Source organism: Balaenoptera physalus (assembly GCF_965194825.1).
Source record: "Balaenoptera physalus genome assembly, chromosome: 16".
In the NCBI taxonomy this organism is placed as follows: domain Eukaryota; kingdom Metazoa; phylum Chordata; class Mammalia; order Artiodactyla; family Balaenopteridae; genus Balaenoptera; species Balaenoptera physalus.
In genome coordinates, this window is record NC_138898.1 from 85,148,431 (window position 1) to 85,171,905 (window position 23,475).

The 23,475-nt window shown below is 61.4% G+C and overlaps 1 protein-coding gene across 4 annotated transcripts in view; it reads right to left on the reverse strand.

Annotated features, from left to right (window-relative positions):
- Nucleotides 1-1,550: 1,550 nt before the first annotated feature.
- Nucleotides 1,551-23,475, reverse strand: part of COL26A1 (collagen type XXVI alpha 1 chain) — a 172,301-nt gene continuing 150,376 nt past the window's right edge. For 3 of the 4 annotated variants that reach the window (XM_082431241.1, XM_082431240.1, XM_082431243.1), the window contains exons 4-13: nt 22,962-23,023; nt 17,331-17,487; nt 14,975-15,073; nt 14,136-14,288; nt 12,962-13,045; nt 11,019-11,071; nt 7,232-7,267; nt 6,021-6,068; nt 4,091-4,175; nt 1,551-3,192 (exon numbers count right to left, since the gene is read on the reverse strand). In XM_082431241.1, coding sequence (XP_082287367.1) covers nt 3,032-3,192; nt 4,091-4,175; nt 6,021-6,068; nt 7,232-7,267; nt 11,019-11,071; nt 12,962-13,045; nt 14,136-14,288; nt 14,975-15,073; nt 17,331-17,487; nt 22,962-23,023 — 938 coding nt within the window. In that variant the 3' untranslated portion in view covers nt 1,551-3,031. The remainder of the gene's footprint in view (nt 3,193-4,090; nt 4,176-6,020; nt 6,069-7,231; nt 7,268-11,018; nt 11,072-12,961; nt 13,046-14,135; nt 14,289-14,974; nt 15,074-17,330; nt 17,488-22,961; nt 23,024-23,475) is intronic. The other variant, XM_082431242.1, reaches the window with a different exon arrangement.

Consider the following 23,475-nt stretch of genomic DNA (forward strand, 5'->3'; position numbering starts at 1 on the left):
CCTGTGCTCAGTCTACACCCCCCCACCTCCAAACAGCAGCCCCTGGTCTAAGGATGCTGATGTTTGTGGGGTCTGTCCTTCAGACATTCAGGGAAAGAGGCCCATGCAGACCATGGGCTGGGGGCCACTGGGGCAGCAGATTTGGGGTCCTGGGTGAGGCAGGACAATCTCTCTTAGGGCCCCCCGTCTGCCACTGGCTCAGCGAGAACGAGATGCCTCGTGTCCTGCTTCACTAAGGGGTGGGGGCTTAGCTTGTCAGGTGGCATCGGTCCTCGCGTAGCCCCAGGAGGTGCATTGCTCCATGAATGAGGCTTTACCCCGCAAAGAGGGGGTGCTCTGGGCAGGGGGGGCTCCAGTGAGCTGGAGAAAGAAAAGGGGGCTCAACCCTCCAGGGGGCGCACTCACACCTTTGCCCGTCCCACCCTCTCCCTCCTGCATCCCTGCCCAAGGGGTTAACCAATGAGCTGCCCCCTTCCCTCCAAGCCTTTGCCGATGCTGTTCCCCTGCCCTTCCCGGTTTAGCCGACTCCCGCTGATCCCTGAAGACACCTTTCTCCTCCGAGGTTCCTCCTCAGGCCCCGGCAGATCAGCTGCCCCCTCCATTGTTTCCATGTGGCCACGTGGCATGTCACATTGGCCAGGATTCACCACTGTCACTAGATGTGGGCCTTCCGGGGACGGGCGCCTGCAGCACCAGTGGGTCACCGCGGCCGGGCTCGGCAGCAGCTCTCAGCAGCCGTCACTAGGTGCTCTTGCTGGGTAATGGGGTGGGTGTCCCCATCTGGGGGAAGGCATTCCTTTATTAACAAACTGACGTCCATCTGGGCCAGGCCCTCGGCGGGGGCGGCGGGGAGGGAGGTGAGCTGGGAAGATGGAAGTCAGCCAGACCCAGCCCTGCTGTGAGGGAGCTTGCGGAGTGCCAGCTCGGGACGAGGATATTCTAGGGAGACAATGTGGGGCTGGGGGCAGGGGGCACCAAGCCGGAAGCTTCCGGCTGAGAACACAGGGTCTTGCAACGGGAAGGGGACTGCCATCAGAGCAGAGCTCCCCTGGGTCCCCTCATGTGCGGTGGGGTGGCCCCAGCAAGGGTGAGCTCCGGCCGGACACGGCCTGCAGGAAGCCCTGGGTGGCATTCAGCCAGTCCCCCACCTCGGCTGAGGGCTCAGGGGAAGGTCCGAGACGCTGGGCCCCCAAGTGGACGAAAATGTCCAGGACCCCAGGCGCGGGGCAGGAGCATGGTGGGTAGAGGTCCCTCTGCCCAGAGCCCTGAGCCCTCCCCACTTCACGCTCCGTCTAGCAGAGCTGGGCCCAGGCCCAGCCCAGATGCAGCGCTGCTGGGTAGAGGGTGGGGAGCCTCTGAGGGGCTCCCCTCGCTCTCCCAGCCCCGACATGGGGGCTCCCGGCGGGCAGAGCCAGGCCCCCCTGCCTCAGGGCCTTGTGGTCGCCTTGGCTCCCGGGGGCTCCCGTCGGACACCCCTGGGGCTGGGCCCGGCCGAAGCTGACCCGGCACAGCCAGCCTCCCCAGCAGCCGCCGCCACAGGACACCAGAGCACAGCGGGGAGAGCACCTTTATTGTCAGAGGGTTACAGGCTTCCCGCCGCCTCTGACCGCCCCTCCGTGAAGACAGGCCTGCAGGAAGCCACGTCTTGGCTCCCACACGGCCAGCCCTGCCTCAAAGTGGGCAGTCGAGGCCTCAAGGGCAGGGAGAGGTTACCAGGGCCCAGAGGGACCAGGCCACAGCCTCCCAGGCGCACCAAGGGCGGTGGGGACGAGTCGCTCCTGCCACGAGGGGAGACGCACCTGGGGCGGTGCCAGCACCTGTGAATGTCTGAGTTTGCAGCCGTCGCTGAGACAGCGAGAGAGGAGCACCAGGGCCAGTCCAGGGCACAGGGGACCCGACACCGGAGAGGCCTCGAGCGCTGTGGCCTTGAGAGCTGCTCTGGGGCACCGGGGACCTGGGTGTCTGCTGCGGAGCCTGGCTGGGACCACAGCGCCGAGGGAGGGAGGATCTCTCCCCGGCAGGGCCTGGGAATCAGGCAGCAAGCCCTCCTCCTCCTTGGGACATAGGACTTGCCGTGTAACGCAGAAGTGGCCAACCCTGCAGCTTTCCAGAGAGCCTGGGAGAGGGCAGGGCTGCAGGGATGGCCCCTGGAGGGTGCACATTTGCATAAATCCTCCCTCCTCCCAGCTCAGCGGTGGAGGCCCTGGCAGGGTGGGTGGGGTCAGAGAGATTGGGATGCAGCGGTGGGCAATGCCAATTCGGTCTGAGGGTCTTTGCACCCCAACGCTCCTCTCTCACGGTCTCCAAGTCCACGTGACTATTATGGGTTTAGTCAAGGTCTCCCTGGCCTCCGAGAGCAGCTACAGGCCAAGCTGCTCCCCAACCCATGGACCAGACCCCGAGCCCAGGGAGAGGAGTCGAGGAAGGAGGCCCAGGGCCCCCGCTGTCTCGTGCTGGGCAGGGCCCTGCCCTCCTTCCCAGCTGGAGCCTCAGGAGCCACCCGGCCCGACACCCGCCCTGAGTTTCCCCGTGAAGAGGGGAAGCCAGCAGGGTAGAGAGAACCTGGGGTCAAACCCTGCCCCAGCCATCCATGGTCCGGGGGCCTTGGGCAGGTGAGTTACCCTCTGCAAGCCTCCGTCCCCCGTGTAAAGTCGGGGTAACAAGCCTACCTCCTAAGGGTTAAATGAGACAATGTAGGGAAGCTCCTCGGACAGGCCCAAACGATGCAGCGACCCAGTAAAAGATGAGTATTATGACTATTCTCACAGCCCACGTGGCCCACCAGACCCCGTCTCCAGCAGGGAGTGCGGGTGAGGAGGGACGGGACCAGGGCAGGGCTCTGGCCTCTGGCCCCTGCCCCTGGAGCTGCCATCTGTCCCCAAGGCCCCCAGCCCCCAGGAGCCAGTGTCCCTGACGATCGTCCAGGCCTGGAGCCCGGTCCCACCCGGGGTGTCCTCAGGTGCCAGTGGCAGCACAGGCCCCGGGGCTGGGTCTCTGGCGGAGTCGGGGCTTGTCCTGGAGCGCTGGCCTCTCACTTCCCGCCGCTGGCCCGGCCAGCGCTCCTCTGCCCAGGGTCGGGGCCAAGCAGGGCAGCCAGGGAGCCATCGGCGGGGGGGCCACCACGCTTCATCTTGAGGTTGGCTCTCAGAGCGGTGTCCTGGCCGGAGCCCCCATCAGGGGAGGCCAGGGGATCTGGAAGGAGAGCAGGAGGGCGGGCTTGCGCAGGGCCTTGGGAGCAAGCAAAGCACCTTCACTTCCAGCCCCGCCAGCAACGGAAGCTCTGCGCCCAGTGAGGACACGACAAAGCAGCAGCTGGCTTCTACTCGTCACGCATCCATTCACTTACTCATTCATCCATTCATTCATTCATCCACTCATTCATCCATTCATTCATCCATCCACTCATTCATTCATTCATCCACTCATTCATCCATTCATTCACTCATTCATCCATTCATTCATCCATTCATTCATCCATCCACTCATTCATTAATTCATTCATCCATCCGCTCATCCATGCGCTCATTTCATTCATTCTCCCATTTGCTCATCTATTCATTCACCAATTCACTCATTCATCCATTCTTCAACAACTGCTAACCAGGGCTGGGCTCCAGGCCCTGCAGAAGTGCCAGGGAGAGACATGGAAACCCCACCCCACAAGGGAACTGAAGGCTCAGCAGAGCACGGTGGGGAGACAGGAGGCGGCTTCAGGGAGGAAGAGATCCTGGCGCAGGTCCTGAAGCGGGAGCTGGTGCTCAGGAGGCCGAGGGACCAGCCTGATCAAAGGTGCAGAGGCGGGAACGGGCCTGGGGTAACCGGATGATGGCTCTGTGTCACTGGACACCAGGCTATGCTGGGGAGGGACTTGGGACCTGGATGTCGGTCACGGGCAGCAGGGAGCCACGGAGGGTCCTTGAGCAGGGGTGGGACAGGGCCAGACTGGCAGCCAGGTGAGGGGCCGCTGGGGCAGGGAGAGCAGGCACCAGAGGCAGCAGCATGAGGGCAGCAGGGAGGCGGAGCAGAGGGAGATTCGGACTCGGCGGCCGCCTGTGGGCCTGCCTGTCCCCAGGTCCTGGTCACTACGCACCGTGGATCCCAATCATGTGCTCCAGGATGAGGACCCTCTCAGCCAGGATCTTCAGCGCCTCCCGCAGCTGCTGCACCCCCTCGCCCTGGGGGGGAGGAAGCAGCCAAGGTCAGGGCCGTCCTGCTTCAGTGTACTGTCCCAGCCCTCCCCACGCCCGCCACTTCCCTCCTGTCACCAACATCAGTACAGCAGCCATCATAGGGTGGACATCCTGGCGCCAGGGCTGGGGTTCGAATTACTATTCACAGACACGGAACTTGACGCACAGAGAGGGTAACCAGAGTCCTGTGGCCACACAGCCTGGAAATGGCCGACCGGGGCTTCACACCCAGACCTGTCTGCCTCCAGCCTGGGCTCGTCCTGCTCCCATGGCTGCCTGCTGCTTCCTCTGTGTGCCCTTCTTTCCAGAAAATACTCTGCTGTGGGCAGAGCACCTAGTACGGGCCCACGGGTTGGGGGTGCTTTGCTTGTTTCCTTCCTGGCACTGCCCACCCGAGAGATTTCCACAGTGGTCACCCGGGCGAGAAAAAGAGAGGGCAGAGTCACGGCTTCTGGAATGCCAGCAGGAGGACGCGATGATGGCACGTCTGCATTTCTGGGACCCAGCCTACACTTGGGCGAAGGACCTCGTGTGTCGAGACACGTGAATGAGCTGATTAATTGAGAAGACAGGTGACAAGGCCACTTTGAAATAAAAAGTGATGGTGGAGAGACAAGGCCCCGCCCTGGAGTCAGCAGCAAACAGGCATCTTTGGCTGGTAGAACATGACAGCTCTGTCATGACATTCAGATTAATTGAGCTTAAAACAAAAGAAAACCAAAAGCATGCTACTGAGTTACAAGAGAGAGGACTTCCCACCATAGGCCGTGAGAAGCCAGGCTGTGGGTGGTGTCTGGGATGGGGGTGTCCCAGCAAGGAGCAGGGGGTCCAGGCTCCCTCTGTCAGGACCCGGCTAAGCCTCGGTCCCTGGGCCACAGGATGCACGCTGATGAGATGGGGCGGGGGAAGTCGTGGGTATCCTCTCTGTCTCCCATCACAAGTGACCCCCGCATCCACATCTTCCTCCCACTGCCTCCTGTGCCCAGCACGGCTGCCCTGATTCCAGCCTCTTCCCCCTTCTCCAGTCCTGCAAGGACCTCCGGAAGGTCCCCTGGCCCCAGCTTCACCCCTCCAGCCCAGCCCGCCTCCCACCTCTGCAGATACCCCCACCCCTGGCTTAGAGCCTCCCTCAGCTCTCTCAGTTAAGGGGCACTGTGTGCCCACCGAGCTGGCCAGCCCGCTGAGCCCTGACACTCCCACGGGACTCATTCTCAGCTTGCAAGACCTCCCCTGCTAGCCCTACTGCCTCCGCCCCCTTTATCCATCACCCTGGTCCCCAGCCTCCTCTCCTGGTCCCAGAAGGCATGGCTCCCCACAGCCATGCTGGCACTCCATCTGTGCCCCCTCCCCGTCCCATCTTGCCTTGGCCCCTGTGTGCTCCCAACCTCACTCTTTCCTCGTCCTCTCCCACATCCACATGCCCACGTATCCTTCAGTCCACCACCACGACCTTGGGCACACCCGTGTGCCAGGTGCTGTCATGGGAGAGTCCTGTCCCTGGAGAGGGACCCCACGGCTTGAAGCCTCCTTAAAAGAAAGGTCTTTTCTGCAGGTCCGTGGTTCCTCCGGCCCTCTCCGGCAGGGTCTCCCCCCAACTCAGGCCCCAGGCCGGTCACCCCATCTGTGCTACCCCATTGCAGCCAACTTCACCCTGTGCTGCAGTCGCTATTCACTCAGCTGTGTCCCCCGCTGGACTGGGACCCCATTCACCCCGTGACTGATGCCCGGCTCAGGGCCGATGGTGGCAGTCCAGCTCTGTTGGGTACCCGCTCTCCTGCTGAGACACAGCCAAGGGGCAGGAGGGAAGCATGGGCCCAGGGGCACAGTTACCTCGGCGGTAGCTTTCTCCTCCTCTTCCCCCTTCCCGCCAGGCTCGCCCTGGGAAGAAAGTCATGCAGTCAATGATGGGTGCGGGGTGGGGCGCTTCTCCACCCTCTCCAGCTTCTCTCCCTGGGCACCCCTGCACAGCCTGGCACAGGGTTGATTTTAGGGGCTTAATTCTGTTTCTAGGGAGGGAGGAGTCAGGTTTGGAACCCCACGAGCTCAGGTGTTGGCCCTTCCAGGGATCAAGTCCCCTGCATCTCAGGCCTCTGCTTCCCTGACTCTAAAATGGGGCCAGTAACATCAGCCTCACAATAACACCTAGGTGGTCACTTACTCCTGTGTGACCTTGAGCAAGTTACTTTACCTCTCTGTGCCTCGATTTTCCCATCTCCAAAATGGAGCTAATAGTAGCCTCATAGAGCTATTAGGAGGATTAAATAAATCAATCTCAATAATAAGCTTGGAGAAGGCATGGCTTTGGAGGCTAACACTCCTGGGTTTAAATCTTGGCTCTACTGTTGCCTAGCTGTGTGACCTTGGGCAAGTTGCTTAACCTCTCTGAGCCTTAGCTGCCAGTTCTGGCAAATAGGGAAAATAAAGCACTGTCTCATGGGGTCACTGTGCAGCTTAAACACTCTATGGATGAAGAGGGTTTCCACATAGAAGATGCTCAGCAAAGATCCACCCCTTTCCCCCCAGCCCCATGCCCCTGACATAAGACTTGGGCACGAAGGAGGTACCCACCTCCTTGGCCCTGGAGATAGGGGCTGAGACTCACGAATTCTTATTTCCAAGAGGGGAATTAGAGGTCAGCTCTCTATGTCTCTATTCCTAGAAGGTTCAGAGAAGGCAAGGGACTCTGCAGGTCACACAGCACATTAACCCAGGGGCCTGGGCTCCCTGGAAGGGACCTCAGGACTCTCATCCAAGCCTCACAACAGGAGGCTATTTCAGTCCTTACTTCATACGCTCAGTGAGGGGGCTCCCACCTCCCAAAGTCACCCCTTCTCAACTTGGGCAGCTGGCACTGCACCCAGGTTGCCCGTTTCTCTCCCCCCGCCCCATCCTGGCTGGGCTGGATCTGGCCATGCCTGGGGAGGCTGGGGGGCTGAACTCAGCCAGGCCGCCTGGGGCAGATGCCCGCCCCCCTGGTACCCTGGGCCTGCACCAGAGCCCATCGTCCTGGGGGTGGCCCATCCACACGGTCCCACACTTACAGGCGGCCCTGTCACGCCCCGCTCTCCAGCCAGGCCCTGCAGAAAATCAAACAAAGCAGATTAGGCTTTGCCTGTCCTTGACAGCCTCTCAGTCCTCCGCTGGCCCTCCCCCTGCACTGGGCTCTGGAAATCTGAAAAATGGATGGGGGGAAGAGGATGGCGTAGAGGAAACACGAAGGCCACAGCTGGGGGCCTCCCTGGTAGCCCTCCATCTCCTCACCTGTGAAATGGGGCAATGCCAAGTACGGTTATCACTCGGAGAAGGGGACCGGCTGGCAAAGCACACATCCCCCCAGCACGCGAGAGAGGGGCCCTCAGAGAACGAGTGACAGCAATGGTGATCGTGAGGGTGTCTGCGTGGACACCCCATCAGCGCTGATGCCCAGCCGGAAGGCTCCCTGGGGCCCCAGACCTGTGCATCCAGCCGTCCTCCAGCACCCTCACCCGGCCAGCCAGGAGGCGCTCCCACTCGACTTCTCCAAAGTGGAACTCCTGGTTCCCCCCCAGACCCGCCCCCACCCTGCAGTCTCTCCTCTCGGAAACGGCTCCGCGGTCCCGCGGCTGCTCCCACACACACCTTGGAGTTAACCTTCCCTTTCCCTCCCTCACCAAATTTATTCCATCAGCCAGACCTGTCAGGTTCACTTTCTAAGTATGTCTGTTCACTTTGCCATTTCCTCTGTGCTGCTGTGGCCTCCTCCCTGGTCTCCCTGCTCCACTGCCGCCTCCCCCGCCTTCCATCCCTCCCGCAATAGCCAGAGGGGCCTTGGAAAGCTGTAAATCAGGTCACGGACTCTCCCTCCCTGAACCTCGATGAGTCCCCTTTCCACTGTGACCCAAATCCACACATCAGCCCTGCAGGTAAGGCCCTGCCCACTTCCCCCCCTCATCTCACCCCACACTCTCCTCCACTCAGTATGCGCCATGCATTTCCCTGCTTCAAGACCTCTGCACCTGCTCTCCCCTCTACTGGAACGCTCCTGGCATCTCTGCAGGACTGCTCCTTCCCGTTCCTCGGGTCTCAGTCAGAATGTCACCTCCTCCTATCTGTCACCCCCTCCTGTCACCATAGGTCTTTTCCCAGTTACTCTCTATCACGTCTGCCTCCTGCACTAGACTATCAGCTACCGGAGGGCAGGGATCCCCACTTCCTTGTTCTTGTGCCCAGTACAGTGTCTGATGCAATTAAGCCCCAGGACATACGTAGTTAATGAATAGCATTCATTAAGGGTCTCCGAAGAGCCTGGCATTCTCCGCCTGTTTTCCCCATTATTTCTCACAATGAACCTACCCAGAAGGGATTTTTATCCTCATTTCACAGATGGAGAAACTGAGGCCCAGGGGCTCAGGGACTTGTTCAGGGTCACCCAGCTGGAAATTGGCAGAACCAGGCTTCAAACCCAGGGCTGTCCGTCCCACTCAGGAGAAAGTCGGGACCACGTGGTCCCCTGTTATTGTCCCTTCTCGCTCTTCTTTGACCCCTGACTAGGAGACATCCCTCCCCACAAACCGCCAATTTTCAGAGGCCTCGACTCCTTAGCAAGGATGGAGACGGAGACTGGGTCATCAGACTGGCCCCACCATCCACAATGAAGCCACGGTCCAGCCCATCTGACGGCCATTCTGACATTGTCAATACTGGGACAATGGAGAATTGGAACCCAGCTCCATCCCTGCAGTGTAGGGGGCTGGGTGGGCCCTGGCAGTGGGTCCTGGAAGGGGGCTCTTTGACACCTGTTCAGTGGGGCCCTGGGGAGCCAGACACAGGCCGGGCACTGCCTGGTGCCCCTGGCATCCCAGCCCTGGCTACAGACCCTCAGGTTTAAGGAAGGACCACTGCAAGGAGGAAAGGGGCCAAGATGCCACCAGCCTGAAGACGCCCCATGCTGATGCCCGGTCACACTGTCTCGAGCGGGGCTAGACGAGCAGCTCTGACTTGGTCCCCTTGAACCTCCTTGGAATCTTGCAGGTCCTGGGTCCCCACAAGGCTGCTGTGGGCACGGTCTCCACAGCCACCCAAGGCAGCCCTGCCCGCAAGGGCCTGGAAGACCCTAAAAATCAACAAGCCGGCAGGATCAACCACCCCAAAGCACCCACTGGCACTCTGCTGCCCTGCTGTGTGACTCTGGCAGATGACAGAGTCTCTCTGAGCCTCCACTGCCCCATCGCTGCTGGGACAGAATAATGGGATCCCTTCGCACCGCTGACCTGCCCTGTCGCTGTGCGCTTGGGCCGCTGGAGGAGCCCCACTGCCCCCAGCCCTTTCCGTGAGAGCATCTGTCGGCCTTTCACACACCCTCCTCCCCCTTTTCCTGCCCTTTTGTCAGGGCTGAGCAGGCCCAGCCTGAAGGGAGGAGGGAGCCCCCAGCACCGGAGAACCAGGAGAGACCGCGTTGCTGGCACAGGGCTCCTGGCATGTGGAGCTCGGCCAGACGCCCCCTGCCAACCTCCTACAGTTCCCGGGGCCTCTCCGACCCTCACCGCAGTCCCGTCACTGTCACTGTCGTTCTCTCGCCCGCCCCCACCCCTTCTCTCTGGGGCCTGTGGCTGGGAGCCCGAGGGGCCAGGAGGGTGCTCTGGGGGCCCCGACCCCTGGCTGACCTGGCCACCCCACCTGACTCAGGAGCGGATCAGGTCTGAGGGCCTCCTGCCCCCCCTGCAGCCACCCCCCGCCCCCAGGCCCCGCCCGCCGGCCTGGTCTGTACCACATCCGCCCTGGCTCTGCCCTACGCCGTGCACCCCACTGGCCCTTCTCCTCCACGCCGCATCCTCCTGGTGTGAAAACACACGGGGGACGACAGAGAGAGATCAGGAGCCGTGGGACACTGGTTCTTTGACGTCTAGAACATGTGCTCTAGAGGGCTGGCCTCTCGCCCCGGGCTCCGGCTGTGTCCTCGGCTGGCGTGGCTGGTGCCCTCCCTGTGTCTGGGGAATATTTGTCAAATGACTAAAGGGATGAATGAATGTGTGGGACTCCTGAGGTCCCAGCACCCACAGGGCCAAGCCCCGGATCTACCTCCCTTGCAGTGGGAGGGGGGGGCACCTCTCAGCCACTCCACCCCACCGGGGCCTGAGTTCCAGGGACCTCAGAGCCCTCGGTCTGGATGAGGCCCAGGGGAGGGGCTGCAGGAAGCTCCATGCAGACATCCCCAGACGCCACCCTTGCTGCTTCTACGTCCCGGACCCCCCCCTCCTCCATGTGACCTCCCCCCCAGGTCCCTGGGCCCCTGCAGCACAAGGCACATCCCCCTGGCAATTTATTTCTCTTTCACTCCTTGTGACAATCCACCAGGGAGGCCCTGTACACCCCGTCTTAGCAGCTGAGGAAGCCAGAGCCCAGAGAGGCTGCCTTTCTGCCGAAGGTCACACAGCTGGGAGGCAGAGCAAGCTGGGGTTCCAGGCCACACAGTCAGGCATCAGAGTGCCCCCCTCACAGGCAATTTTCCTTGAGGAAGGGCCATGGGCTGGGGTGGACCTTCTGTGATCCTGGCCCAGCTCCACCACACCCTCCGGACGACCTCAGGTGGCACCTGGGTCTCAGCTCATTTATGAACCGGGAACCATGTTAGCACCTCCCTGGCATAGGCAGAGTGGGCAGCAAAGGGCCGCTGCTGCTAACAAAACCAGGACCCCATGCCTGCCTTCCCCTGGGGCCCGCCTGGACCCAGGTGGGGACCGGCCAGGTGGGCTGGCTCCTTCCTGAGCAACTGTGCTGGTAAGAAGCCTGGCTCCTCCTTTCCTGGGGAGACAATGCCCCCTCCCTTGCCAGAAATGGGAAAGACCTTACCTGGGATCCTGGTGCACCTGGGGGTCCAGGGGGACCGTGTGGTCCAGGGGGACCTGCCGGCAGAGTCACAGATGGTCACCTGGGGCCAGAGAAGCCCGCTGCCCCCATCAGCTCTGGCGAGGACCTTTCCACCCTCCCACCCCAGCCCCTGCCCTGGGTCTGTCTCCATGGGCAGCAAAGGAAGGTGCGGTGAACGAATGGTGGGGGAGGGGGGCACCCGTTCCCTTGGCCTCCCCTGCCCACCGCCAGAGCGGAGAGCCCACCTCCACCCACTCTCCCTGCAGCCCTGACACCACAACCAGAGCCCCATCCACGGGGCCACCCCGCAGCCCCTCCCCAGCCGGCTAGTCCCCCGGCAAATCTCGAGTCTCTCCCTCCTCGGGACCTCAGACCTGACCCCTCTGAGGCCATCCTTCTTGCCTGGGTTACTACAACTGCTGCCTGACCATCTGCCCTCCACGCAGCCCCCCAGAGTGACCTTTCAAATAGGTCCCTCTCAGCCCAGCCTCCTCCACCTTCATCAGTCAGATGCCCCCTTCTGGAAAGTTCCTCTGCATCCATGCTTTTGCCGATGCTGTTGCTTCCTCCTGGAGCTTCTCCAACCCTCCACACCCCAGCAAACTCTTTGCTACTAGTCTCAGGCTAAGCATCACCTCCTCCAGGAAGTCTTCCAGGAAACTACCCCGCCTCTTCTCTAGGCAAAGCCCTGACACAGACCAGCCGCTACCTCTGGCCACTGTCGGTTTGCATGCCTGCCACCCCCACGGGCCAGGGAGTGCCCAGAGGGTCAGGCCAGGCCTGATGAGTACAGCGCAGGGAGTGGTGTTCCTGACTGAACTTCCCGAATGCTTGGAAGAGGGAGGCCTCCGTCCCCAGTGGCCAGCACAGGTCTGTGCCTCTTGGGCTGCTAGGCTGTACCAGTGTGCCCCCGGCATGCTTAGGGAGGACCTGCAGGAAAGTGTACCCCTGGTGGGGTGACGATCTGGATTCAGTCTAGCTAAAAGACAAACACCCTCCCAGCTCACTCCCAAATACCACCTTTTAAATGGGGCCACCCTGGCCCAGCTGCTCGCCCAGCCCTGCTTTCTCAGACCCTATGGGATTCACTGATAGTATTTGGGTACTGTTTGCCTTCTCCACTAGAACGTAAGTACCATGAGGACGGGAATCTTTGTTTTGTTTATTTAAGTATCCCAGGAGCTTAGAACACTGCCCAGCTGAACAGTGCTTGGTGAATATTTCCTGAATTCATGAGAGAGTGAATGAATGACAGAGAATGAGTGCCCGGGTCTGGAGCCCTAATCAAGAGGTGCCCCACCCGCTGGCCCCCAGGGCCTCCGTTGCTCGTTCATTCACAGGTAGAACCTGTCAGAGGAGACTTCCACACACCTGGGTGCCAGCCCCGCCCCACACTCCCCTCCTCCCCCAGTGAGGATCCCATCCCATCCTCTCCCCACACTCCCCTCCTCCCCCAGTGAGGGTCCCATCCCGTCCCCTCCCCACACTCCCCTCCTCCCCCAGCGAGGGCCCCATCCCGTCCCCTCCCCCAGGGCCCTGCTCTCTGCCTGCAGGCCCAGGGCCTCCCGTCGCTTCTGGGCACCTGCCCCGCCAGCTCCCTGGGTCTCCCGCGTGGCCCTCACACCGCCCGTGCGGACCCTGCCTCCCCATACCCAGAGAATCCCTGCTCTGGCTCACACGAGGGCAGCCTGGGGCTGCATCATGTGGGTGTCAGGGCTTGTTCTGGCAGAAACACTGTCCAGTCCCAGGGGAGCTGCCGCCCGAGAACAAGAGGCCCCACCTCAAGCCACTGCTGGCTGGAGCAGACCCAGTGCCCTGCCAAGGCCATGACCCCCAACTGGCCCCCTCAAGGCCCCTTTGTCCAGGCCAAGCCCAGGAGGGGTTACCAGTGGAGACCAGCCTGTGCTGTGGCCCTCTGTGCTCACCTGGAGGGCCAGGGGGGCCCCGGGGCCCTGGGACGCCCGCCAGCACCGTGTCCACGGCGGCAGAGGCCAGCTGCGCGTCTGCATCTGCGGGAAGGGCAGAGCGGCCCGTGACCTGGGGGGCAGGGCTGGCGGGGCTGCGGGGCTAGAGCTGAGATCCCCCGGAGCCGGGACGGGCATGCCCGGCCCCACTGGGCCTCACTGCAGCCCTGGTGAGCAGTTGCCATTGCTCCCACGACTCAGAGGAGCACACAGAGGCCAAGTCAGAGGGCAGGGGAAGCCCCGTGGGCTCCATTTAAAGCACAAACTCCTTCCTGAACACTCCAGGCCCTTGACTCTGGCCCCACCTTGCTTACCACCCAGGCTGGACGTTCTTCCAGGGTCCACCCCACACACCCATCGTGACGTACCTGACTAGCTCACTCCTGTGGGGCCTCCTCCAGGAAGCCCTCCCTGCCCACCCCTGTGATTCAGGCGCAGGTCTTAACGCTCAAGGGAGGACTATGCTGCCGCGGGGCGGAGGGGGCAGAAGCACCTGCAGGAGGGGGCTTGGGTTTCTCCTACAGCTGACAAAGCGGTCCCTGGGATGTCACCCATTCAGAATTTCAAGTCAGTCCTGCTTCTTAAAACCCTTCCCACTCCCCAGGGCCCTTAACTAAAACGATGCCCGCGTGGGCTGCCGGCCCCACCCCCACCCCCGTCCGCGGGGCCTCCCTGGAACCGCCCTCCCCGCGCGCTGGGGCGGCTGTGTGTGTGCTCAGAGGCGCCCTCTCGCGCTAGACTGTAGCCTCTGCAGGCAGGAGGCTGTTTTGCTCAGGGCTGTACGTGGCGGGCGGGTAAAAACAGAGTCCACACGTCATAGGTGATCCATCAACACATGTCCAGTGGCCTACAGTGAGGGGATTTGTGGAGAGGACATGGGGTAACGGATGACCCGAGGCCAGGCCAGAGAGCGGAGTGACCCGTGGGGGTCAGACCCCGGGGCAGGAGCTGAGCGCGGGTTGCCGCCCCACCCCGCATCAGTGCCCCCCAGGCGACCCCGCCCCCCACTTGGCAGAGCCAAGGCTCCCCTCGCTGACAGTCCGCTCGCTTCATGGGGTCCTCTGGGGAGGGCTGGTCCCCCTGAAGACAAGCTCAGGCCGGCCCTCCCGCCCCACCCCACAGGCATGACACTCACTGTCCTTGTCTGTCGGCGGCTGCAGGGAGTAGAGGACGCCTTGGGGGCCGTTTGGAGGGAGGCCTGGGCTGCCTGCTGGGCCGGGGGGGCCGGGGGGGCCGGGGCGCCCCATCTCTCCAGGAAGCCCACGGGGCCCTGGCGGCCCCAAGAGGCCTGCAGTGGGGAGGAGAGGAGTCACAGGAGGGCCGGGCCTCGTGGCTGACGTAACAGAGACGAGAAACAGACCCTGAAGGGGACGGGGCTGGCGAGGGCCGATAGTGGCCTCCAGGCCCAGGGACGCCCTGGAGGGCTCTTCCGGGAGCTAATAACATGACTTCCCCTTCCCAGCCCAGTGCACAGGGGACCCGGGGCAGCTGGATGGGAGGTGAGGGAGGCAGGGACCACAGACCCAGTGGGGGCTCCGGCCAGATGCCCTCTGCCCGCTCCAGGGACCTCAGCTGTGGGGAACGGGCGCCGAGGGTGGCAGCCAGCCTGGGCCAGCCCTGTACCTGCCCTGACAGGGCCCAGGAGTTGCTGGGTGGTCTCTGGAGGTGTTGTTTACATGGCTGAGCACAACCCCCAGCCCCCAGGAGCCCCCCCGGACACCTGCGCCCACAACTCCAGAAGCCTTCTCTTCCCACAGCCCAGGGCGAGACGGAGCCCTAAGGTGCTTGGGGTGAGGCTGCCGTAGGGGTGGCAGTGGGAAGAAGTGAGCCTGGAGCCCCCCAAGATGGCAGTCATTAGCCCCAGCAAGAAAGGGGGTGTCTGGGATGCCTCGCCTGCTCAGACAGGGGAGAAACCCCAACCCCCTTCCCCCAGTGGACAGAGTCGGGTCGGGGCTTGTGGGGGGGTGTCCTTACCAGGAGGACCCGCTGGGCCCTTCTCTCCTGCCTGGCCCCGGTCACCTTTGGAGCCTGGGGGACCTGCAGGCCCTGGTGGTCCCGTCTGTCCCGGGGGCCCTGGGGATAGAATGAAATGAGGCCTGAGAACACTGTGGGCTGAGCTGCCCCCCGTGGCTCCAGGCTTGACCACCTGGGCTGTCCGGTCAGACATGCCTCCAGGAATCCGGCCCACCTGGGGCCCCTCACAATGGGCAAAGGGACCATCATTAGCTCACATCAGTCATTACAGCTTGCAAACCATTTTTGTTCCTATTAACTTCTATGATCTCAAGAGCTACTTGTGTCCCCACTTGACAGATGGGGAAACTGAGGCTCAGAAAGGCGTGGCCCTTTGCTCAAGGTAGCAGAGCCAGGCTGTAAATAAGTCAGAATCCTCTCTCCACGTCCTACTGTCTTCCTGCTCATTCCTTCCCAATGAGGCCTCCTTAGAGACCCCAGGAAGCCCTGAAGGATATGCCTGCCCAGCTTCAGGGTCTCCAGGCCCCAAGGGTGGGCAGGAGTAGATGGAGAGGCCAGAGTCCCCCTGTGTGGCCTGGGGACAGCCCCTTCTCTCCCTCTGGAAGCCCTGGGCCTGGGGAGGGTGCTCAAAAATGCCTGCTGAACTGATGGAGGCCCTGGAGCTGCCCGTTTCCAGAGAGATTCCCAGCTGCTCGCCAGGATTTCAGGGCTCACCCAGGTGTCAGCATTTATAGGGTTTGTGCTCCACCTGGTGGCCATTCTTGGGAACTGCACGTCCCGGTAAGAAGAAAGGTGCCCCAGGAGACCCGGAGCCTCTCCCAGCTTCCTCCCTCCCCTCCAGGGGGTGTTGGGGCCTGGGTCCTCCAGGGGATGAGAAGCCCCCCCTTCCCCCCAGCCCCCGCCCCCTCCTCAGTCCCAGAAGAAGGATCTGAAGATGAGCATGGGGCAGCCCTCTGGAAATGAGACTTTGGGGAGAGTGGCTAGAGAGGTGTGGGGGGCTGGGGGCGGGGCCCAAAGTGAGATGCCCCCTCCTCTCATAGCAGGCCTAAGCTCACCCCTACACCCTCCAAGCCTCCAGAGACTGCAGAATATCTGATGCTTCCCTGGCCCCAGGACTGGCCACTGGAGGCAACTCTCCCACTGCTGGGGGTCTACAGGCAGGGGAGGGGATGGAGCGTGTGCTCAGAGCTGAGTCTGGGCAAGAGTGCTAAGAAGCTGGGGGCTCAACCTGGGGACAGGAGGAGGGAAGGCGTCACCTGCAAAGGGCTCCAGTAGGGCCAAGAATCACTGAGTCAAAATGGCCCTGGATTGCTGGGTGACCCCAGGGGTCACTTTTCTGAGCCTCAGTTCTCTCCTCTGTAACCTGAGCTTTACGAGCTTACTGGAATGATTAGCAATGATATCTGTACAGACTAGGGTGATATAAAAATATTTAATAACTGGCACAGCACGGATACTGACCAGTCAGACGAGATCTCAGCCTTAAACCCTTGAGTTCAGCCACACAGACAGTGCCAGCTCACCGCCCAGGGTAAAGCCCCAACGCTTCTCCTGGCACGTGGCAGCATTCAACAATGCTGACTACTAGTATTACAGTTATTATTACTGTTCTGCAGTCCCAGGGAGCAGAGCCCAAACCAATGGATAGAAGCTGCAGAGAGAAAACGTTTACCTCTGACTTCAAAGTGTGGTGGGAAGGGTGAAAACAACAGGTGAGTGGATGTCTTCCAACTTGGGTCAGAGAGTTCAGAGAGGATCCCCCAGAAGGGGGGCAGTCAGTAAGCTGCCTGTCCCTGGTGGTATGCAGGCAGGGGCTGCTGTAAAATTGAGCCAATCAAGGATGGAGCTGGGCTGGGGGCCTAAGTGCAGATGCGAAGGGGCAGCGGGGCAGTCAGTGAGGACAGTAGCTGGACTGTGAGGCAATAAGGAATGGTGAGGACTGCGGCAAACTGCAGAGCTTGAACGGGATCTGCAGGGGCAGCTGTGACTTAGCTGCAGCTAATTGTTTCTCTTTTTTTTTATTTTTATTTTTTATATATTTTTTTGGCCACACCACACGGCATGTGGGATCTTGGTTCCCTGACCAGGGATCAAACCCTTGCCCCCTGCATTGGAAGTGTGGACTCTTAACCACTGGACCACCAGGGAAGTCCCAGCCAATTGTTTCTATTAAGAGACAGCCAACCCCAATGGCCAGATCTTCCATTTTTCTAAGAGAAGCGAGAAATCCTGGCTTTTATGTGAAATCCCCCCAGGTTTTAAACATTAGCTCAGTTTTTCAAAATACCACGTGGGCATGTATGACCGCCTTGTGCAGGCCCTGGGAGACCATGCCTCCCCTGTAGGCCTCACTCACCGGCCGGGCCCGTGGGCCTTCTCCTCTGGGGCCCGGGGTGGGCGAGAGGGAGGGCGTCAGGGAGGAAATCCTCGTTCCAGGGCGGTGCGGTGCTCTGGGGGGTCGGCAGGTCATTGTCCGGGCCCGAGGGCCGCTCTGCTGCTTCCAGAAGGAGAACCTGGGCCGGAGAAGGGCAGAGGGTCAGGCCCAGGCCAGGCCGGGGACACATGTGAATGGAAACGTGTGCCCCAGGAGACCAGCAGCTGCCCGCTGCTCTTGGGATCACCAGTCCCCTCGCTGGAATGTTCTCCCACCCCTGCCCCCCTCCCCTTCCCATTTCAGGAAGCCCTCCTGACCCTCGGGCTCAGGCAGGTCCCCTTTGGACACGTTCAGAGTCACCGTACTTTTCTCCTAGAGCGGCTGTCGCTGGGATTAGACAGTGGCTGTTGGAATAACGACCACGGTCACCTCCACTTCACCGGCTCCTCCCAAGGGAGGGACTGGGCCCGCCTCTCCCCCACACGCCTGGCTCAGGGCGCAGACAACGCAGTCAGGGAATGTTTGTGGATGAACAGATGGATGGAAGGAGGGAGGGAGGAAGGGAGGGAGGGAGGGGCAGAGGGAAAGAAAGGGAAGGGGAAAGGAAAGGAAAGAAAAAAAGAAGAAAGAAAAGAAAAGAAGGAGAAAGAATAAATAAATGGGCCCAGCTTGATGCATGATATTTAGCAGGAGCTCCAGAGAAACAAAGGTGGCCATGGTCACTCAGGGCCAGCCTGGAAAGCAGCCTGTCCTCTCCCCTGGAGGAAAGCAGGGGTCAAAAACCGAAAGGACCCAGGGCCTCGGTGGGAGACTCTCCCTAATTCACGTGAACTGGGAGCCAGGAGGCCTCAGAGGCCCTGCTGTCCCCAAAGAGGCTAGCAGGGGGCGCTGCGTGCCCGGGAGCCGCACAGGGCAGGCAGGCAGATGCTAGCACACAGTAGACCACCCCCCCAGCAGAGGGGGGCCCTGGGGTTCCCGGGCCATATCGGATGGAGCCCGGCTTCCTGTCCCGATCTGCCAGACGGGAAGGAAGAAGCCCAGTGTCTCACGTCCCCTCCAGCTCTTAGAAACCCGAATCCCGCGTCCTGCTAGAGTCTCCGACTCAGTGTGTGAGATGAAAGTGTTCTGAGGACGGGGCTGAGGGTGGGCCTGGCTGGGCCCCACCCCGGGCTGCCCCCCACCCCCCATCAGAATCACTGGTGTCTAATTCTGCAGGTGCTGCTGCCTGAAGGCATCCAAACTCCAGCCCCCTGGCCTATACCCCACCCTACGCCCATCCCAACAGGGGAGTCCGTACTTCCCGGAGGGCCTAATGGGCCCCCAGGCCTCTTCCAGTGCCCCTCCGCCTGCCTGTGGCCCTCGCTCGGCCCGTCATGTCCCCCCTCCCCAGGCCTGTGGCCTCAGGCTCTGTGACAGCCCTCTGCCTCCCCCACCTCCGCCTGCCCCCTCCCTCTCCTGCAGCCCCTGGTCCCCACAATCAACAGCAGTGGGTGAGGACCTCCTGCAAAGCAAACCCCCCTAAAAACTGCCAGTATCTACTCACACTTCGTACACAGGCGCCTGCCTTGGCCTCACCTGCGTCTCTTCCACCCCGCTCTGCTCCAGCTGCCCTGAACTCTCCCAGTGCCCCTCAAGCCCAAGACCGCCCCACCTCCAAGGCCGAGCTCCTGCAGGGCCCCCACCCGGCAGATTCTGAGATCCAGTGAGCTGTCCCCTCCTCCCTGTGTCTGGCTGACCCTCTGGGCAGAAGGGGGCCCTCCCCTCCTGTGTGTCCCCTCAGCTCCTGTACAATCACTTTGTGCCCACGGCCAGGGCGGCGGTGGGAGCAATGCCACCAGCCCCGCCCTCAGGAGTCGGGACCACCTGGGGAGGGGGCGCCCTCCTTGCTCTCGGTCCCCAGAGCCCAGCACAGGTTAAGTGCCATGTGATGGGGGAAGCTCAGACCCTGCTACCAGCCGGGCTGGTTTGAATCCCTGCTCTCCTACTAGGTGACCACTGTGTGACCTTGTGCAAGCATCGTGACCTCTGTGGGCCTCAGTTTTCCCATCAGCAAAATGGGGGTGATAACACTGACCCTGCAGGTCCACGGGAGATCGGGAACGTTCAATACATGGGCACCCTGGTTAGTCCTGCTAATGCTGGGACGGTGGGGGGGTCACGGGAACAAACGGCTGCCTTCCCAGCGCCCAGGCCTAGCTGGGCTGAGGTTTTGTGGCTGTGCCGAAAGGGTCCCTCTGCACGCCCCCTCCCACCAGTTCTGCAGTGTCCCGGGGCCTGGGTGACAGAGTCTCTGAGGACTCTTGGGAACAAAGTGGCACCCCTGCATCAGATCTCAGGTCCCCATCTGTGTTGGGTGGGTGGGTTCCTGACCCTTGAGGCTCCGGTGACCCCCAGGGCCCCTGTCTCTCAGCCCCTCTCCTTTCTGGTCCTCACAAGGGCTCATGAGGCAGGAAGGGCCGCTGCAGCCCCATCACAGGTGAGGTGGAAATAGAGGCTCAGAGACTGCAAGTGACTTGCCCAAGGTCACCCAGCAAGTAGGTGGTGGGGCCAGGGCCACATGTGGCGCCTCACCCACCTCCCCACAGCCGGGCCACAACCTTGGCCTCAGTGGAGCTTCACGGAGGCACAGAGAAGGGGAGCAGCTGGCTCAGATCACACAGCAGCTCAGGGGTGGAACCCCCCTCCTGAGCCCCGGAACCCCCTCTAGGAAGGGAGGGTTACAATTCCTGCCCCAACTACTGACTGTCCACTGGGAAGCTGACCGGCCACGGCCAAGTAGAGGAGCTGGGTGGCAGGGCAAGGAGACTTGTCTGTCGGTGCCCTGATGTGGGACCCAGAGCTGTGGGTGTAAGGATGGAGGTGAGGAGAATTGTCAGTACCTGGTGCCCCAGGGCTTGGAGGCAGGAGGGTGGGCAAAGGCAGGAGTAGCTCCCTTGTTTCTGGCCTGGCTCCGGGGATGGTGGGATTGCCACCAGTCAAACAGGGGCACAGGAGAGGGCAGGTTTGGGGGTGAAGGTGATCAGTCCGGGGGGTGAGTTGAGATGCAGTGTCTTGGGGGAACCTCCAGGTGGATATATTTAACAGGGAGTAGCCAGGAGCAGTAGGGGGTTTGGAGCAGCTTGGAAAGATCAAGGAGGGGGCACCTGGCCTGGGCTCCTGAGGTCAGGCCCAGCTCTCCTTTTGTGGCAGAGCTCCCAGGACTCCCAAGGGGACCCACCACCTGCAGCCTTGCCCCTGCACCAGACACCCGGCTCACTTCTTCCTGGGGCACTTCCACGCAGACACCAAGGCCCACAGAGCCCACGGACCCGGGCAGAGCAGCCCTGGCCACGGTCAAGTTAGAATCAGCCCCCACCAGAGTCCAAGTCCTCCTGGCCTGGCCATGGCCAACCTCCCAGAGAAACTGGCCCCGTTCCTGCCGGGCATGAGCACACCAGGGCGGGCAGCAGTGGGCGCGGGGACTTAGCCCAAGAAAACCAGACCTCGGCCAGCCTCGGAGGGCAGTGGCTCTGATGACGTCATGGCGGCCTGGCTGATTAGCCAGGACGCCGCCCTCCTGCACCGGAGAGCAGCCGGAGTTCCAAGGCTCCTGTGACCCTCACTCAGGGAAATGCCCTCGGGCTGCCTCCCACTCAGTCTGGTCCTTGGAGTCAGAGTGTAAATTGAGGGGCAGGAGAGGAAGGAAGGCAGGAAACTTTTTCTGCTGGCCTTCCACCCCACCATCGCCCAGCAGCCATTCCAGCCTGTCCCAGGGAAAGAGGGTGGCAGGAATCTAGATGAGCTCCTAGGTCTGGGTCCTTTGGCAACTCGGGCACCGTGCAGAGTGTAAATGGAACAGTTCCTTGTGGTCGCCTGGTCTCCAACCTCCTCCTCTTCCCTGGCTCCAGAACCCCCTACTGTGTGCCTGCGGGTGTGCCCCAGAGGAGGAATCATGACTGGCCAATTACTCATTTTCCCAGCTCCCTTGCAACTAGGAGGTGGGCATATAGCCCAGTGCTGGCCAATGACACATAATGAGTCTGTTGGGGTGCTTTACTCCCCCCCCCACTTCCTGCCTTTGAACAAGGTATAAGGATGTGAGGCCTTGAGCTGCAGCAGCCACTTTGTAACCATGAGGCACTGACCATGAGACCAAAAGCCAATTCACTAAGGAGGTGAAGAGGAAGGCTGTGAAGAGTCTGGGTTCTTGAGCCACCAAATTAATCCTGAGACCACTAACTTCTGGACTTCCAATTGAACTAACAATAAATGGTAAGGAATAAGCTGCCAGCGGCTGGGTTTCTGTTACTTGCCACTGAACACATCCCTTCTGATATGCCAAAACAGGTTTCTTGTCTGAAGAAGCAGCAGTTGCAGTTTCCAGGCCTCAGAGTTACTGCTCTCTTATGCCAGCTGCCTGGGTTCTGACTCCCCATCTGGGGTCTGCCTGCCCGGTTCTGCCTTCACCCACCTGACCCCAGCCCCTGACCCCAGCTCCATGTTCTCTCTGACCCCTGCGGGCTCACCTGACCTCAGCACAGCCCCTGAGGCTGCGGGGCTGTCCTGGCTGCTAGCCTGGCTTGTGTCCCCCTCCCTCTGCAGGCTACCGCCTCTCAGGGCCCTCTGACCGGGCTGACGAAGCTCCCAGGGGCCCAGTTTCTCCAGGGGACACTTGGGCATAAAGCAGGCAGGTGGGCAGCTGGAAGGTGATCCAGGTAAGACGCAGGAGTCGAGACAGGAGTCTCCCGCCCCCTACCTGGGGATCCAGAAGAAACGCAGTGGCAGCCACGTCTCTGCACACCCGTCTCGAGCTCCCTCTCCTGCTCCCCACCCAGGAGCCGCCTGAGCTCACGCCTGTCCGCCAGCCTCAGAACGACCCAGTGAGGGGCCGGGAAATGTCTCCTTCAATTTCCATTTTACAGGGCAGCAGACTGAGGCCCGGAGCTAGGAAGGGACCTGCCAAGGCGGAGCAATTACTGGGACAGCCCGACCCCCTCCTCTGTAGTCCCCTGAGGTCTACAGAGGGGTCATGACCCTCACCCTCAGGGCCAGAGAGTAAGCCCCACCCCCAGCCCGCTGCCGTGGCCTTGGCCATGGTCGTGGTGCAGCCTCTCTAGGCAGAGGGAGGTGTCAGGGTGGGAGGACCAGGGGAGGAATTGCTCATGGCGGGAGGGCATGGGCGAGGGCTAAGTGGGCGGGGGACAGCTGGCACGGTGCCAGTCCTCCCCCAGAGCTGCGACTTTTAACACCCCAGGGTACTGGGCCTGGGCCAGGGCAGGCTGTCAGCCAACGCTCTGCCAAACCATGTGGAGGTTTCAGGTGCCTGGAAAATGTCCATCAGGCCAGCCAGTCTGGGTACCCCACCTCTTCTAAAGTCTCGGGTACCAGAAGTTCATCCCAGCATCTTCCCCAGCATCCCTCACCCCTGGGACCCTCAGATTTCTTGCTCACCCCACTCCCTTCCCCAACCCCAGGAGACTGGCCCGGCCCAGAGAAGGTTACCCAGGACCACTGAAGCCCCAAACAGCACCCATCCCCCAGGACCAGGCTGCTCAGCCCTGCTGGGCTCCCTGGGGCTGATGCAAGCCCCTTCCCAACCAGCTCCCCAGGCCCAGTATCCCCAGACCATCTGACCTTGGCCTCCAGCGTGGTCAGCCGGTCACTCATGTCACTGAGCCGGGTACAGTTCATGCATTCTGAAAGAGAAGAGGTGAGAGTGGAGTAGATCCTGGGGAGAGAGCAGCCCAGCCACAATGATAGCCTCTGGTCATGCAGGCAGGGAAATCTCTGAGCTGTTGTCAGCAAAACTCCTACCCATCCTTCAGAGCCTTATCCTTAGTGCCCCCTCCTCCATGCAGTCTGCCTGACCTCTGACCCTCCTTTCTGGGCATCCACAGCACAGAGTACTGTCTGTTTACTCAGTGAATTGTCTGAGCCAGCACCTGGGATGCCTCGTCAGTCTGTGGGTGCCATATGGGCGGGGTCTTTGTCTATTTTGTTTGTTCATGAATTTCAGTGCCTGGCACAAAATAGAGGCTCAAAAAATATCTGATAGTTGATGAATGGATAGTAAATGAGACACGCTCCCTGACTTTGAGAACTACAGTCTGGGGAAGGATACAGGCAAATAGACACAGGCTGGTAAGGG